Source organism: Pristiophorus japonicus, chromosome 6 (genome assembly GCF_044704955.1).
Source record: "Pristiophorus japonicus isolate sPriJap1 chromosome 6, sPriJap1.hap1, whole genome shotgun sequence".
Lineage (NCBI taxonomy): Eukaryota > Metazoa > Chordata > Chondrichthyes > Pristiophoridae > Pristiophorus > Pristiophorus japonicus.
The window spans coordinates 10,141,119-10,159,007 of NC_091982.1; the positions used below are offsets into that span (position 1 = coordinate 10,141,119).

Below are 17,889 nucleotides of genomic sequence, written 5' to 3' on the forward strand. Positions count from 1 at the left end.
AATCATGCTTGACAAATCTTCTGGAATTTTTTGAGGATGTTTCCAGTAGAGTGGACAAGGGAGAACCAGTTGATGTGGTATATTTGGACTTTCAGAAGGCGTTCGACAAGGTCCCACACAAGAGATTGATGTGCAAAGTTAGAGCACATGGGATTGGGGGTAGTATGCCGACATGGATTGAGAACTGGTTGTCAGACAGGAAGCAAAGAGTAGGAGTAAATGGGTACTTTTCAGAATGGCAGGCAGTGACTAGTGGGGTACCGCAAGGTTCTGTGCTGGGGCCCCAGCTGTTTACACTGTACATTAATGATTTAGATGAGGGGATTAAATGTAGTATCTCCAAATTTGCGGATGACACTAAGTTGGGTGGCAGTGTGAGCTGCGAGGAGGATGCTGTGAGGCTGCAGAGCGACTTGGATAGGTTAGGTGAGTGGGCAAATGCATGGCAGATGAAGTATAATGTGGATAAATGTGAGGTTATCCACTTTGGGGGTAAAAACAGAGAGACAGACTATTATCTGAATGGTGACAGATTAGGAAAAGGGGAGGTGCAAAGAGACCTGGGTGTCGTGGTACATCAGTCATTGAAGGTTGGCATGCAGGTGCAGCAGGCGGTTAAGAAAGCAAATGGCATGTTGGCCTTCATAGCAAGGGGATTTGAGTACAGGGGCAGGGAGGTGTTGCTACAGTTGTACAGGGCATTGGTGAGGCCACACCTGGAGTATTGTGTACAGTTTTGGTCTCCTAACCTGAGGAAGGACATTCTTGCTATTGAGGGAGTGCAGCGAAGGTTCACCAGACTGATTCCCGGGATGGTGGGACTGACCTATCAAGAAAGACTGGATCAACTGGGCTTGTATTCACTGGAGTTCAGAAGAATGAGAGGGGACCTCATAGAAACATTTAAAATTCTGACGGGGTTAGACAGGTTAGATGCAGGAAGAATATTCCCAATGTTGGGGAAGTCCAGAACCAGAGGTCACAGTCTAAGGATAAGGGGTAAGCCATTTAGGACCGAGATGCGGAGGAACTTCTTCACCCAGAGAGTGGTGAACCTGTGGAATTCTCTACCACAGAAAGTTGTTGAGGCCAATTCACTAAATATATTCAAAAAGGAGTTAGATGAGGTCCTTACTACTAGGGGGATCAAGGGGTATGGCGAGAAAGCAGGAATGGGGTACTGAAGTTGAATGTTCAGCCATGAACTCATTGAATGGCGGTGCAGGCTAGAAGGGCCGAATGGCCTACTCCTGCACCTATTTTCTATATTTCTATAAAAAGGATATAGAGGCATATGGAGAAGGTGCAAAAACAATTTACTAGGATGATACCAGAACTGAGAGGTTATACCTATCAGGAAAGATTGAACAGGCTAGAAAAGAAAAGACTGATCTGATTGTGGTCTTTAAGATAATGAAAGGGTCGACATCGAGATGATGTCTCCACTTACCAGGGAGACCAGAACTCGGGGCCATAGATATAAAATAGTCACTAATATATCCAATAAGGAATGCAAGAAAAATTTCTTTACCCAGAGTGGTTAGAATGTGAAACTCGCTACCACTTGGAGTAGTTGAGGCAAATAATATAGATGCATTTAAGAGGAAGCCAGATAAACACATGAGGGAGTAAGCAATAGAAGGATAAGTTAATGGGGTTAGATGAAGAAGGGTGCAAGGCAGCTTGTGTGGAGCAGAAACACCAGCATGGACCTGTTGGGCCAAATAGCCTGTTTCTGTGCTGTAAATACTATGTAACTGCATACGTAGGTATGAGTTGAGGCAGGGTCAGAGACAGGCAATGTTATGGAGATGGAAGTAGGTGGTCTTCGTGATAGAGAGTGCATATGAGGTTGGAAATTCAGCTCAGGGTTAAATAGGACAGCAAGGTTGCGAACAGTCTGGTTCAGCCTCAGAGAGTTGCCTGGGCGAGGGGTTGAACTTGTGGTTAGTGAACAGAGATTTTGGCGGGGACCGAAGACAATGGTTTCGGTCTACCCAGTGTAATTTTTTTTTAATCTGCTCTTGTAGAACCCAGATTCCTCAATTGAAGAAACTCAAACTGGCAAAGCTGGATCATTAACATGGTAAAAAAATCATACTGCAGTCTTGTTCATACTACACTCCTCGAATATTCAAACAGGTTAGATCTAGCTTCCACTTCAGGAGACTGATGCAAGTGTAAGCTGATAAATTAATTCCGAATGCACTGAAAAGAATTTAGATTGTTTAATACTAAAATATTTAAATTTTTATAACAGTTGATCATAGCCAAACAGCTCAAAGCACTGATACAACAAATCACTTTTGAATTGCAGTGCCCGTTATTATGGCAATAAGTGCAGCATTCTGTTCCAGCAACTCAAACATCAATGCAATAAATGACCAGTTAGCTTGTTTTTTGATTAAATTACTGGTTACTGTACCACCTCTTGCTAACTAGGATCCAAGAGAAATGAACTATCTCTTCACCTGTAAACCGAACTTACCGGACGTAAAGGGAACGTTTCTCACTGGTCCGCAGGGATCCAGATCCGGAGCTCATGCTGCTATTCATCATCTGTTCCCGAAGGTCATGAATTTTAGACTCAAAACGGCTGTACTCTGCATTAAAAAAAAGAATTATGGTATTGCAGCAGAATTGAAATAGTATGAACCGATTGACATAATGGGCCAGGGAGCGGAATGATGACACAGGTTACCCACAAACCCTATATTGGGACTTGGTTTCCAATCTCAGTCATGTAGGCAGCTGGGCCATTGCTACAGAGCAGCAGAGCAACAGAAAATAAAGATGCTTTTATATTATCCAAGATTATCACACTGTTTGTCCGACATCCAGTATTGGATGAGCAGAAATTTCCTCCAATTAAATATTGGAAAGATCCAAGCCATTGTCTTCAGTCCCCGCCACAAACTGCTGGGGCTGTCATAATCACAATATTACTCTGGTTACTAGAGCATTGATTCTGATCATCCAACGACTCATCACACTCCACACCAATAGATCTAGTGCCCAGTTTGAGAAATGATTATTTGTAAGGGTAGATTTTATGAAGTTGTGTTCTGGCGTGAAGCTTTGTTCATCAGGAGTGCATGTCAGGAATTTGGGCATGGAGGTCAACCGTCCCCACAGCATTTTCCATCTATTCATAAAATTTTCCCTAGTAATTCATAATATCTACCATTTAGTGTCGGACAGATTGTGTCAGAATGAATCAAACCCTCTTGCCTCTATGGATGGGTGTATACCTGTGAGCAAGGATTAGCAGATTTCATACACTCAATAATTTCTGGCAATGCAGTTAGATTCTTAAATTATTTCCAAAAGCTCCTGCTGATGGCCAGTCAGCTGAAATAGTCCTGACTTTGCTCATCGGACATCTACCTGAACAGGCAGGTATTTATTCAATAGCCACCAGTAGAGATGCACTGCCCAGAAAGGGATGGATTCCAACACAAGTAACTTACTTTTATTTATGAACAGCTGTTGGGGGAGGGAATCCACAGTCAACTTTTTAGGGAATCTGACTTGGAAAGTCTCAGTAATTTCTTGCAAAGGCGACACTATTTTGCTGCAATTAAACTATCAACCAATGAGAGGATTGAAGTATTGCCTTTCTTCCTACTGGTCTCTCTGTACCTCAACACAGAGGCCTTAACTCCTCCTGGCGCACAGCCCACAAACCCCCTAATTCAAGGCCACTTCCCTCCCAGTATAACGCTGGTTACACCCTTCAGTATACAGCCCTCTATTCCCCTCGTCCCTGTACGTGGCTCTGCGATTACCTATAGTCTCATTTTGTTGCTCATTAGTTTTTGTTACATTTGCTTACGCATCAGTGTCACTGCACTTCAAAGAAATTCATTGTATGAGAAGAACTTTTGAAATGCATCAGGGAGGTGCTATATAAATGCAATTCTTTCTCTCTGGCTCATGCACTGTGCAGACCTTTTTAGACCCAGATGTTGTTTATGTGAATAAATCCACATCAGATGAATACAATTCAGCAAAATTAAAAGTTCAACAACAACTTGCATTTATATAGCGTCTTTAACGTAGTAAAATGTCTTAAGGCGGTTCACAGGAGCATTATCAAACTAAATTTGACACTGATCCACATAAGGAGATATTAGGACAGATGCTCAGTCAGAGGTGGATTGTAAGGAGGAGAGAGACAGAGAGGTTTACAAGGACACCCAAGTCCCTCTGAAAACCAACATTTCCCAAACTCTCAGCATTTAAAAAATATTCCGCTTTTCTATTTTTCCAACCAAAGTGGATAACTTCACATTTCTCCACATTATATTCCATCAGCCATGTTCTTTCCCACTCACTTAATCTGTCTCTATTCCTTTACAGTCTCTTTGCATCCTCCTCACAACTTGCGTTCCTACCTAGCTTTGTATCGTCAGCAAACGTGGATATATTACACTCGGTCCCCTCATCTAAGTCATTGATATAGATTGTAAAAACTGATGCCCAAGCACTGATCCTTGCGTTACCCCACTAGTTACAGCCTGCCAACCGGAAAATGTCCCATTCATTCCTACTCTCTGTTTTCTGTCCATTAACCAATCCTCAATCTATGCTAATATATAACCCCCAATCCAATGAACCATAATTTTGTGTAATAACCTCTTGTGTGCATCTTATCGAATGCATTTTGAAAATCCAAATACACTACATCCACTGGTTCCCCTTATATATCTTGCCAGTTACAACCAACGTTACCTTTAAGCTACACTCAAGTTCTTGCACAGCCGGTGAACCAGGTTTTAAATTGAAAAAAATGCATTGAAGAGCCGTATGGCCCAAAACAAAATTACAGGGAACATTGGTTACAACCCCCAAAAACTCTAGTATTTTTTATTCGTTCACAGGATGTGGGTGTCGCTGGCAAGGCCAGCATTTATTGCCTATCCCTAATTGTCCTCGAGAAGGTGGTGCTGAGCCACCTTCTTGAACCGCTGCAGTCCGTGTGGTGAAGGTGCTCCCACAGCGCTGTTAGGGAGGGAGCTCCAGGATTTTGACCCAGCGACGATGAAGGAACGGCGATATATTTGCAAATCAGGATGGTGTGTGCCTTGGGAGTGGAACTTGTAGGTGGTGGTGTTCCCATTCACCTGCTGCCCTTGGCCTTTTAGATGGTACAGGTCATGTGTTAGGGAAGTGCTGTCAAAGAAGCTGTGGCGAGTTGCTGCAGTGCATCTTATAGATGGTACATACCGCAAACACTGTACGCCGGTGGTGGTCGTCGTGAATCTTTAAGGTGGTGGATGGGGTGCCAATCAAGCGGGCTGCTTTGTCTGGGATGATGTCGAGCTTCTTGAGTGTTGTTGGTGCTGCACTCATCCAGGCAAGTGGAGAGTATTCCATCACAATCCTGACTGCTACCTTGTAGATGGTTGGAAGGCTTTGGGGAGTAAGGAGGTAAGGCACCCGCTGTAGAATACTGAGCCTCTGACCTGCTTTTGTAGCCATAGTATTTATGTGGCTGGTCCAGTTAAATTTCTGGTCAATAGTGACGCCCAGGATGTTGATGTCAGGGGATTTGGCGATAGTAATATTGTTGAATGTCAAGGTGCGGTGGTTCGACTCTCTCTTGTTGGAGATGGTCATTGCCTGGCACTTAAGTGGCAAGTAACATTCGCTCCACACATCAGCCCAAGCCTGAATGTCGTCCAGGTCATGCTGCATATGGGTATAGACTGCTTCATTATCTAAGGAGTTGCGAATGGAACTGAACACAGTGCAATCATCAGCAAACATCCACATTTCTGACCTTATGATGGAAGGAAGGTCATGGAAGAAGCAGCTGAAGATAGTTGGGCCTGGGACACTGCCCTGAGGAAGTCCTGCAGTGATAGTAGATTTGTCAAACATAATTTCCCTTTCTTAAATCCATGTTGACTCTGCCCAATCATATGATGATTTTCTAAGTACCCTGTTATCACATCCCTAATAATAGATTCTAGCATTTTCCCTACTACTCATGTCAGGCTAACTGGTCTATAGTTCCCCATTTTCTCTCTCCTTCCTTTCTTGAATAGTGGGGTAACATTTGCTACCTTCCAATCAGTGGAGACCGTTCTAGAATCTAGGAAATTCTGGAAGATCACAACCAATGCATCCACTATCCCTGCAGCCACCTCTTAAAACACTAGGATTAGGCCATCAGGTCCAGGGAATTTGTCGACTTTTCGTGCCATTAATTTCTCAAGTACTATTTCTTTACTGATACTAATTTGTATAAGTTCCTCATTTTCACTACTTCTGGAATGTTTTTTGTGTTTTCTTCTGTGAAGACCGATGCAAAGTATTTGTTTAATGTCTCTGCCATTCCTTATTCCCATTATAATTTCTCCTGTCTCTGCTTGTAAAGGACCCAGCTTTACTTCTGCTAATCTCTTCCTTTTTGTGTATCTGCAGAAGCTTTTACAATCTGTTTTATGTCTCTTACTAGTTTACTCTCAATTTCTATTTTCTCATCAATTTCTTGGTCCTCCTTTACTGAATTCTAAAATCCACCCAATCCTTCGGCTTACTACGCTTTTTGGCAACATTATAAACCTCTTCCTTTAATCTAATACTATCCTTAACGTCTTGTTAGTCACGGTTGAATCATTTTTCCCATGAGGTTTTTATTCTTGACGGTATGCATATTTCCTGTGAATTATGAATTATTTCTTTAAATGTTTGCCATTTCTTCCCTACCATATCAGTTAATCTAGTTTCCCAACCTGCCTTAGCCAACTCGCCCCTCATACCTACATAGTTTGCTTTGTTAAGATTTAAGACCAGAGTTTCAGACTGAACTAAATCACTGTAAAACTCAACATAAAATTCAAATCATATTATGATCACTGCTTCCCAGAGGCTTCTTTACTAAGAGGCTTTTAATTAATTCTGCCTCATTGCAGAATACTAAATCTGAAATAGCCTGTTCCCTAGTTGGTTCCTCAACAGTGATCTAGAAAACTATCTTGAATGCATTCCATGAACTCGTTCTCCACACTATTACTGCAAACTTGGTTTGCCCAGTCTATGTGAAAATTAAAATTCCCCATTATTGTATTACCCTCGTTACATGCACCTCTAATTCCCGGATTTATACTGTGCCCGAAACTACAACTTCTGTTCGGGAGCCTATAAACTACTCTTACCAGTGTTTTCTGCCCCTTGTTGGTTCTTAGTACCACCCAAAGTGATTCTACATCTTGCTTTTCAGAGCTAAGATCCTTTCTCTCTACTGTATTATTGCACCACCCCACCCCACCCCCCCCGCCCCCGATCCCCCCATACACACCTTTTCCATTCTGCCTATCTCTTCTAATAGTCAAATATCCTGCAATATTTAGTTCTCAACCTTGGTCACTCAGCAACCATGTCTCCGTAATGGCTATCAAACCCATTTGTTTCTATTTGTGCTATTAATTCATTAATTTTGCTGTGAATGCTTCGCACAGATAAAGTGCCTTTAGCTTTAACCTTTTCTATTTTTCCCTTGTGTCACCCAAGTCACTGATGCCCTTTGTTAAGCTCTCTATTCCTTCCTGACCCACTCTGCTTATTTTTTTACCAAATCACTACTCTGCTCTATAATCTTGACATTTCTCTTATTGCTTTTGAATTTACCTGTCCCTGAATCCTCCCATCCCCTCTTCATTAGTTTAAATCTCGACCGCCCCAGTTATTCGATTCGCCAGGACACTGACCCCAACTCAGTTTAAGTGGAGCCCGTCCCAACGGAACAATTCCCACTTTCCCCAGTACTGGGGACAGTGCCCCATGAATTAAAACCCCTGCCTTCCAAACCACTCTCAGCTACGCATTTAATAACCTACTTGTCCCAATGCCAATTTGTGTATGGCTCAGGTAACAATCCAGGGTGAGGCAGAGATTTTTAGATTTCAAACTTCATTTATCAACAGCTGTGATGAGTTTTCACCAGCCCCCTGCCTAAGAGCATTTGTTTGGGAATGATTATAGACACATTTCTGTCTGTTTCTGGGACATCAACCTGATATTGAAATTTCCATTTAACTGGGAATACAGCATTTTACAGTTAGCCCTTGGACTAACTTGGGCTCTCCAGATACATCTTTACCATTAAGGTGACATTTGAACATCATGCAAATACAAGGGAAATTTCCCTGTGAAATGCTGGAAAGTTTGTGGCCAATCACTGCTCCAGGTGCTGCATGGAGCTGTTGTTATTGCATTGGTGATCACATCTCTAAACACACCGACAGCAGCTTTACATTACCTGAATGTGCTTCCTGGGTGATGAGCATAATAAGGTGCAACGTACGTATGAGAATGAGGTGCGTGTTACAGTCAATATCCAAGACATCACAAAGAACATGCGAAAGTCCAGCAACTGAATCCTAGCTGCAGTACTAAAGAAAGAACGTGCATTAACAGGTACAACGTCCCGAATCCGGAATTGTCCGAAAACCGGACATTTTTTACAAAAGCGCATTTCAGATCGAGTAATCCGGCATGCGATCGGTCCGAGCCTTGCCAAATGACCCTCGACCCCGACCCACGTGTGACCCGACCCAACCCAACGTGACCCACATGCAGCCCGACCCGACTCACGTGCTCCCCTCGACCTGCACCAACCCGACCTGATTCATGCGCTGTTTTAATGTCCGACCAGAAATCCGGAAAAATACGAAAACCGGCACAGCCCCGGCCCCGACGTTGTCGGATTCGGGCATTATACCTGTCTATCGCACCTCTCATGACCTCAGAGCATCCCAAAGAGCTTTACAGCCAAAGAAGTACTTTTGAAATGTAGTCACTGTTGTGATGTAGACAAACGCGACAGTCAATTTGTGCACACCAAGGTCCCACAAACAGCGGCAAGATAAATGACCAGATAATCTGTTTTAGTGATGTTGGTTGAAGGACAAATGTCAGCCAGGACATCTTCTCTTTGTAGTGCCATGGAAGATTTTATGCCCACATGAAAGGGCAGATAGGGTCTCGGTTTAATATGCCAACCAAAGACGACACCTGTGACAGTTCAGCATTTCCTCAGTACTGTATTAGGGTGTTACAACTCAAAGCCTTATAAGACAGCAAGAGTTATAGCCAAGAACCTTATAAACACAGCAAGGGAAATAATGAACGCATTATAACAGCAGGAGTTATAATCAAGAACATTATAACACAGCAAGAGTTATAACTGAGAGCCTTATAATAAAACTAGTTATAATAGAAAGCATTGTAACACAGTGAAGATTATAATAGTCTTCTATCACAACAGAGGTTATAACAGAGCATATTCACAGCTAGAGTTGTAACAGAGCAAATATCACATTGCGAGTTGTAACTAAGGGCCATATATCACAAAAAACAGTGAGACTGCTTGATTTTTTTTTAAAAACAGAAAAGATTTGGTAAAGTGCGACATTTAAATGTTAGGTGTTTAAAGCAAAGTTTATTCATACATGTTTTTTTTTAAAAAAAAGAGTTCATAAACAGAAGTAGAACATTCGACCTGTCATTCCTGTGCCGGCTCTTTGATAGCACTGTCCAGTTTAGTCCAACACCCCAGCTTTTACCCCAGAACCCTGCAAATGAGTCCTCTTCAATTATATGTCCAATTACTTTTTGAAAGTTCTTATGGAATCTGCTTTCTCCACCCTTTCAGGTAGTGCGCTCCAGATCAACCCTCTGTGTGAAGCAATTTCTCCTCATTTCCCCTCTAGTTCTTTTGTCAATTATTTTAAATCCATGATCTTTGGTTACTGACCCACTTGCCAAGGAAACAGTTTCTCTCTACTTCCTCTATCAAAATCCCTAATAATTTTGAATACCTTTATTAGGTTTTTCCTTAACCTTCTCTACCTGCAGGCGAGCAATCCCAGCTTCTCCAATCTCTCCACAACGGAGGTCCCTCATCCCTGTATCATCCTGGTTAGGCTCCTCTGTAACCTCTCCAAGGCCTTGACATTGTTCCTAAAGTGTTGTGGCCAGAATTGCTTACAATACTGATGCCTAACCAGTGATTTGTAAAGGTTTAGCATGACTCTCTTGCTTTTGTATTGAATGCCCCTATTTACAAAGCCAAATATCCCATATGCATTTAACCACCTTATCAGCTTGCCCTGCCACCTTCAAAGATTTGTGAATATGCACCCCAGGTCCTTCTGCACTTACACTCCCTCAAAATAGTATCATTTACATTATACTGCTTCTCCATGTTGTTCCTCCCAAAGTGCATCATGTCACACTTAGACACATTAAATTGCATCTGTCATGTGTCTGCCCATTTTACCAGTCTGTCTAAATCCTTCTGAAGTCTACACATAGGCAGTCCCTCGGAATCGAGGAAGACTTGCTTCCACTCCTGAAGTGAGTTCTTTGGTGGCTGAACAGTCCAATACAAGAGGTGTCACAGGTGGGACAGATAGTGGTTGAGGGAAGGGGTGGGTGGGACTGGTTTGCCGCACACTCTTTCCGCTGTCTGCGCTTGATTTCTGCATGCTCTCGGCGTTGAAACTCGAGGTGCTCAGCGCCCTCTCGGATGCACTTCCTCCACTTAGGGCAGTCTTGGGCCAGGGACTCCCAGGTGTCAGTGAGGATGTTGTACTTTATCAGGGAGGCTTTGAGGGTGTCCTTGCAGCGTTTCTGCTGCCCACCTTTGGCTCGTTTGCCATGAAGGAGCTCCGAGTAGAGCACTTGCTTTGGGAGTCTCGTATCTGGCATGCGAACAATGTGGCCTGCCCAGCAGAACTGATTGAGTGTGGTCAGTTCTTCAATGCTGGGGTTGTTAGCTTGAGTGAGGAGGTTGATGTTGGTGTGCCTGTCCTCCCAGGGGATTTGTAGGATCTTGCGGAGACATCTTTGGTGATATTTCTCCAGCAACTTACATAAGAACATAAGAATTAGGAACAGGAGTAGACCATCGAAGCCCCTCGAGCCTGTTCCGCCATTCAAAAAGATCATGGCTGATCTGGCCGTGGACTCAGCTCCACTTCCCCGCCTGCTCCCCATAACCCTTAATTCCCTTATTGGTTAAAAATCTACCTATCTGTGATTTGAATACATTCAATGAGCTAGCCTCAACTGCTTCCCTGGGCAGAGAATTCCACAGATTCACAACCCTCTGGAGAAGAAATTCCTTCTCAACTCGGTTTTAAATTGGCTCCCCCGTATTTTGAGGCTGTGCCCCCTAGTTCTAGTCTCCCCGACCAGCGGAAACAACCTCTCTGCCTCTATCTTGTCTATCCCTTTCATTATTTTAAATGTTTCTATAAGATCACCCCTCATCCTTCTGATCTCCAACGAGTAAAGACCCAGTTTACTCAATCTATCATCATAAGGTAACCCCCTCATCTCCGGAATCAGCCTAGTGAATTGTCTGTACCCCCTCCAAGGCTAGTATATCCTTCCTTAAGTAAGGTGACCAAAACTGCACGCAGTACTCCAAGTGCGGCCTCACCAATACCTTGTACAGTTGCAGCAGGACCTCCCTGCTTTTGTACTCCATCCCTCTCGCAATGAAGGCCAACATTCCATTCACCTTCCAGATTACCTGCTGCACCTGCAAACTAACATTTTGGGATTCATGCACAAGGAGGTCCTTGACGGCGCCCCTTTGCTTTAGGAGAGGGGTGCGCCAGGGATGCCCCATGTCCGGCCAGTTATACGCCGTTTGCGTGGAGCCTTTCCTGCGCCTCTTGCGGACGAGGTTGACGGGACTGGCTCTGCAAGGGCCGGGCGTGGAGGTCGTCCTCTCGGCTTACGCCGATGACGTGCTCCTCGCGGTAGAGGATCCCGCTGACCTGCGGAGGATGCGTGAGTGCCAGGAGATTTACTCGGCCGCGTCCTCCGCCAGGATCAACTGGGAGAAATGTTCCGGACTCCTGGTGGGTCAGTGGCGGGTGGACTCCCTGCCGGAGGAGCTCAGGCCTTTTGCCTGGAGCACGACCCATCTCCTCTATCTGGGAGTCTACCTTAGCCCCGACGAGGGAGCCTGGCCGGCGAACTGGCAAGAGCTGGAGGCCAAGGTCGCCGCTCGCCTAGGGCGCTGGACAGGACTGCTCCGAGTGCTGTCCTACAGGGGTCGAGCGCTAGTCATAAACCAGCTGGTGGCCGCAATGTTGTGGTACCGGCTGGTCACTTTGACCCCTCCCCCTGCGTTTGTCGCCAAGATACAGAAGAAGCTGGTGGACTTCTTCTGGAACAACAGGAAGCACTGGGTCTCTGCCGCGGTCTTGAGTCTCCCGCTTGAGGAGGGCGGTCAGTCGTTGGTGTGCGTCAGCGCCCAGCTCGCGACTTTCCGTCTTCAGACCCTGCAGAGATACCTTTACGTCGAGCCCCCTCCTAGGTGGTGCGCTCTGGCGAGGTATTTCTTCCGCCAGCAGCGCGACCTCAATTATGACACGCAGCTCCTGTTTGTGAACTTGGGGGGTGCCAGGACCGCCCTCCGGGAGCTGCCTGTCTTTTACAGGGAACTCATCAGGGTCTGGAACAAAGTCTCCACCAAGCGCAGCTCTCCGCCGGCTGGAGTGGCGGCCGTCCTGCAGGAACCGCTGCTCTGGAATCCGTACCTCCACGGCCGAGGTTTTATGTGGCGGTCGGAAGAGAGGGCTGTGGCTGGTGAGGTGACCAGGGTCAGGGACCTGCTCGATGGCGGAGGAGCGGGCTGGATGGCGCCAGACACGCTGGCGCGGTGCCTAAATTCTGCCAACGTCCGCCACGCGGCCGACGCCATCGAGTCGCTAAAAACAGCTCTGGGCCCTGACTCCGTAAGGTGCATCGAGGAGGCTCAAGCACGTGGGGAGATCCCGTCCGAACTGACCCCCGTCCGGACGGAATTCCTCATCGGCGCCAAACCCCGGAACCTCCCTCGGGGGCCGGCGCCTCACAACTTGAGCCGCCTCGGGGAAATCCCCTCCGTGCCTTTCAGTTCCGCGCGGAGGGGTTTCCTGTACGGGCTGCTCCTGCACACTCTCAACTTTGCCATCCTCGCCGGCCGTCCGGACACGCCATGGCGTACCATCTTGCCGTCCGGAGGAGGCGGGGGTCCCCGATGGAGGGCACTCTACGCAGGGGTCCTCCCACTATTCATCGGGGACTTGGCCTGGAGGGTGGTGCACGGAGCAGTACCGTGCAACAAATTTTTAAGCCGGTTCACGGACTCCCAGGCCGCCTGCAATTTCTGCGGTCTGGAAGAGTCCGTGTTCCATGTTTTTATGGAATGTACAAGGTTGCAGCCCCTGTTTTATTATTTGAAGGGGCTGCTCCTGAAATTCTGGCTGCACTTCAGTCCCACTCTCCTGATCTTTGGGCACCCTGTGCGGAGGGGAGCGGGTAGGTCTGAAGGCCTCCTCGTAGGACTGCTCCTGGGCACGGCCAAGGGTGCCATCAGCCGGTCCAGGCAGCGGGCGATCGAGGGGGTCGTTCAACCTGACTGCCTGCCTCTCTTCCGCTCTTACATCCGGTCCAGGGTGTCCTTGGAGATGGAGCACGCGGTGTCCACTGGTACGCTCACGGCCTTCCGCGAGAGGTGGGCACCGGAGGGACTGGAGTGCATCATCACGCCCGGCAACCAAATTTTAATTTGATTTTACGTTTTAAAGTTTCATTTGTTTTAAATGCCGGTGCTTTTAGTGTCCCCTTCCCTTTTATAGGGGGCACTGGAAAATTGTGATTTTAGTGCCCAAAAAAAAAAGAAGAAAAAAAAAGAAAAACTCAAAAAAAAAGGAAAAAAAAGGGCCTTGTAAATGTCTGGTGTGTCACCCAGGTCGGGTGGCACGATTTAATGTTTTATGTTTTTGCAGGTAGACTCTAAAAGAGTTTCATGCACAAGGACCCCCAGGTCCCTCTGCACCACAGCATGTTGTAATTTCTCCCCATTAAAATAATATTCCCTTTTACTGTTTTTTTTTCCCAAGGTGTATGACCTCACATTTTCCGACATTGTATTCTATCTGCCAAACCTTAGCCCATTCGCTTAACCTATCTAAATCTCTTTGCAGCCTCTCTGTGTCCTCTACACAACCCGCTTTCCCACTAATCTTGGTGTCATCTGCAAATTTTGGTTACACTACACTCTGTCCTCTCTTCAAGGTCATCTATGTATATTGTAAACAGTTGTGGTCCCAGCACCGATCCCTGTGGAACACCACGAACCACCGATTTCCAACCCGAAAAGGACCCATTTATCCCCATTCTCTGCTTTCTGTTAGCCAGACAATTCTCGATCCACGCTAATACATTTCCTCTGTCTCCACGTACCTTTATCTTCTGCAGTAACCTTTTGTGTGGCACCTTATCGAATGCCTTTTGGAAATCTAAATACACCACATCCATCGGTACACCTCTATCCACCATGCTCGTTATATCCTCAAAGAATTCCAGTAAATTAGTTAAACATGATTTCCCTTTCATGAATCCATGTTGCGTCTGCTTGATTGCACTATTTCTATCTAGATGTCCTGCTATTTCTTCCTTAATGATAGCTTGAAGCATTTTCCCCACTACAGATGTTAAACGAACCGGCCTATAGTTACCTGCCTTTTGTCTGCCCTCTTTTTTAAACAGAGGCGTTACATTAGCTGCTTTCCAATCCGCTAGTACCTCTCCAGAGTCCAGAGAATTTTGGTAGATTATAACGAATGCATCTGCTATAACTTCCGCCATCTCTTTTAATACCCTGGGATGCATTTCATCAGGACCAGGGGACTTGTCTACCTTGAGTCCCATTAGCCTGTCCAGCACTACCTCCCTAGTGATAGTGATTGTCTCAAGGTCCTCCCTTCCCACATTCCCATGACCAGCAATTTGTGGCATGGTTTTTGTGCCTTGCACTGTGAAGACCGAAGCAAAATAATTGTTTACGGTCTCAGCCATTTCCACATTTCCCATTATTAAATCCCCCTTCTCATCTTCTAAGGGACCAACATTTACTTTAGTCACTCCCGTTTTATATATCGGTAAAAGCTTTTACTATCTGTTTTTATGTTTTGCGCAAGTTTACTTTCGTAATCTATCTTTCCTTTCTTTATTGCTTTCTTAGTCATTCGTTGCTGTCGTTTAAAATTTTCCCAATCTTCTAGTATCCCATTAACCTTGGCCACCTTATACGCATTGGTTTTTAATTTGATACTCTCCTTTATTTCCTTGGTTATCCACGGCTGGTTATCCCTTCTCTTACCGCCCTTCTTTTTCACTGCAATATATTTTTGTTGAGCACTATGAAAGAGCTCCTTAAAAGTCCTCCACTGTTCCTCAATTGTGCCATCGTTTAGTCTGTGTTCCCAGTCTACTTTAGCTAACTCTGCCCTCATCCCACTGTAGTCCCCTTTGTTTAAGCATAGTATGCTCGTTTGAGACACTACTTCCTCACCCTCAATCTGTATTACAAATTCAACCATACTGTGATCACTCATTCTAAGAGGATCTTTTACTAGGAGATCATTTATTATTCCTGTCTCATTACACAGGACCAGATAAAAGATAGCTTGCTCCCTTGTAGGTTCTGTAACATACTGTTCTAAGAAACAATCCCGTATGCATTCTATGAATTCCTCCTCCAGGCTACTCCGTGCAATTTGATTTGACCAATCGATATGTAGGTTAAAATCCCCCATGATTACTGCCGTTCCTTTTTCACATGCCTCTATTATTCCCTTGATTATTGTCCGTCCCACCGTCAAGTTATTATTTGGGGGCCTATAAACTACGCCCACCAGTGACTTTTTCCCCTTACTATCTCTAATCTCCACCCACAATGATTCAACATTTTGTTCATTAGAGCCAATATCATCTCTCACAACTGCCCTGATATCATCCTTTATTAACAGAGCTACCCCACCTCCTTTCCCTTCTTGTCTATCCTTCCGAATTGTCAAGATACCCCTGTATGTTTAATTCCCAGTCTTGGCCACCCTGCAACCACGTTTCTGTAATGGCCACCAAATCATACCCATTTGTAATGATTTGTGCCGCCAACTCATTTACTTTATTTCAAATGCTGCGTGCGTTTAGGTAGAGTGTTTTAATACTAGTTTTTAAACCATGACTTTTAGTTTTGACCCCTCCTGCAGCCCCTTTATATTCATACATATTGTCCCTTCCTATCCCCTTGTGGTTTACACTTACCCCAGTGCTACTCTGCTCTGTTGCCTCCTGCCTTTTGCATTTTTTCTTGGGGTCCTGTTCATCTGCGCTCTCACCCACTCTAACTAGTTCAGAGCCCTCTCCTGGGTTCCGAATACTCCTCGCATTGAGGCACCGAGCTTTCAGGCTTGCCTTTTTATTACACTTTGACCCTTTAGAATTTTGCTGTACATTGGCCCTTGATGTATCCACTGTACATGGTCCATATCTCTGAGCCATACAGGAGGGCAGGTATTACGACAGCCCTGTAGACCATGAGCTTGGTGGCAGGCCGTGATCCTTACCAACGGATCCACCACAGAGTCAATTCAAGTCCAAACCTGGGTCAAACAAGGCTGCGTCATCGCCCCAACCCTCTTCTCAATCTTTCTCGCTGCCATGTTCCATCTCACAGTCAACAAGCTCCCCGCTGGAGTGGAACTAAACTACAGAACCAGTGGGAAGCTGCTCAACCTTCGCCGTCTCCAGGCCAGGTCCAAGACCACTCCAACCTCTATCGTCGAGCTACAGTGCGCGGACAACGCCTGCGCACATAGAGGCTGAACTCCAGGACATAGTCGACGTATTTACTGAGGCGTACAAAAGCATGGGCCTTATGCTAAACATTCGTAAAACAAAGGGAGGTCCACCACCAGCCTGTTCTCACCACACAGCACTGCGCCCCAGTCATCAAGATCCACGGCACGGCCCTGGACACCATGGACCACTTCCCATATCTCGGGAGCTTCCTATCAACAAGAGCAGGCATCAACGGAGATATCCAACACTGCCTCCAGTGCGCCAGTGCAGCCTGAGGAAAAGAGTGTTTGAAGACCAGGCCCTCCAAACTGAAGTCTACTAATATTCTACTCACTATTTACTAGATTGCCAAGTTTTGTATCATCCACAAACTTTAAAATTGTACTCCCTATACCCAAGTTCAGGCATGACCTTACTCCAGTTTATTTATTCTCAAACGATTCAACGTGGCTGCCAACATTATATACATGGCTTGCACGTGTCTGCCAGTGACCATTAGGATTCCGACAGTCACGCCCTCCGGTGGCAGATCAAACCCAGTTAACATACATAACATCATTCCCCCCCAAAGTTCTTGGTGCAGGTTGTATTTACAAGTTGAGACAGTCCGGGGCCTTCCGCTCCCTGGTTGATCTTCTCAGTTTGAACCCAAGCTTGTAACATATCCAAGTTACCTACAATCCTGTGTGCTTCTCGTTTCCGAATAAATCTGATATATGGTACTTGATCAAATGCCTTTTGAAAGTCTATATATACACAACATCTACTGCACTACCTTCATTAAACCTCTCTGCTACTTCATCGAAGAACTCAGTTAAGTTAGTCAGACATGATTTGCCTTTAACAAATCCATATTGGACGTTCCTTATTTATCCATGCTTCTCTAAGCGAGAATTAATTTTGTCCTTGACAATGGTTGCTTAATAGTTTTCCCACCACTGATGTTAGTCTTACTGGCCTGTAGTTACCAGGTTTATCCCTCTCCCCTTTTTTGAAAACTGTTGAACATTTGTTTTTTCACGTTCTCTGGTACCACTCCCATATTCAAGGAAGATTGAAAGATTGTAGTCAGAGCTTCCCCTATCTCCACCCTTGCTTCCCTCAGCATCTGGACTGGGTGACTAGTTGAAAGGTAATGGATTTGGCTTTGAAGTTGCTTCCCTAAAGACTGAAAAAAATAATCATTTTGTTAGCTCGTCTCAGTATCCAAGCATCCGGGCACTCCGC

At 45.3% G+C, this 17,889-nt stretch overlaps 1 protein-coding gene across 6 annotated transcripts in view; it reads right to left on the reverse strand.

Annotated features, from left to right (window-relative positions):
* The window catches only part of dlg3 (discs, large homolog 3 (Drosophila)), a 779,594-nt gene that overhangs the window by 75,392 nt on the left and 686,313 nt on the right, over positions 1-17,889 (reverse strand). For all 6 annotated transcript variants that reach the window (XM_070882612.1, XM_070882613.1, XM_070882615.1 and 3 more), the window contains one exon: positions 2,489-2,603. In XM_070882612.1, the coding sequence (XP_070738713.1) occupies positions 2,489-2,603 (115 nt within the window). The remainder of the gene's footprint in view (positions 1-2,488; positions 2,604-17,889) is intronic.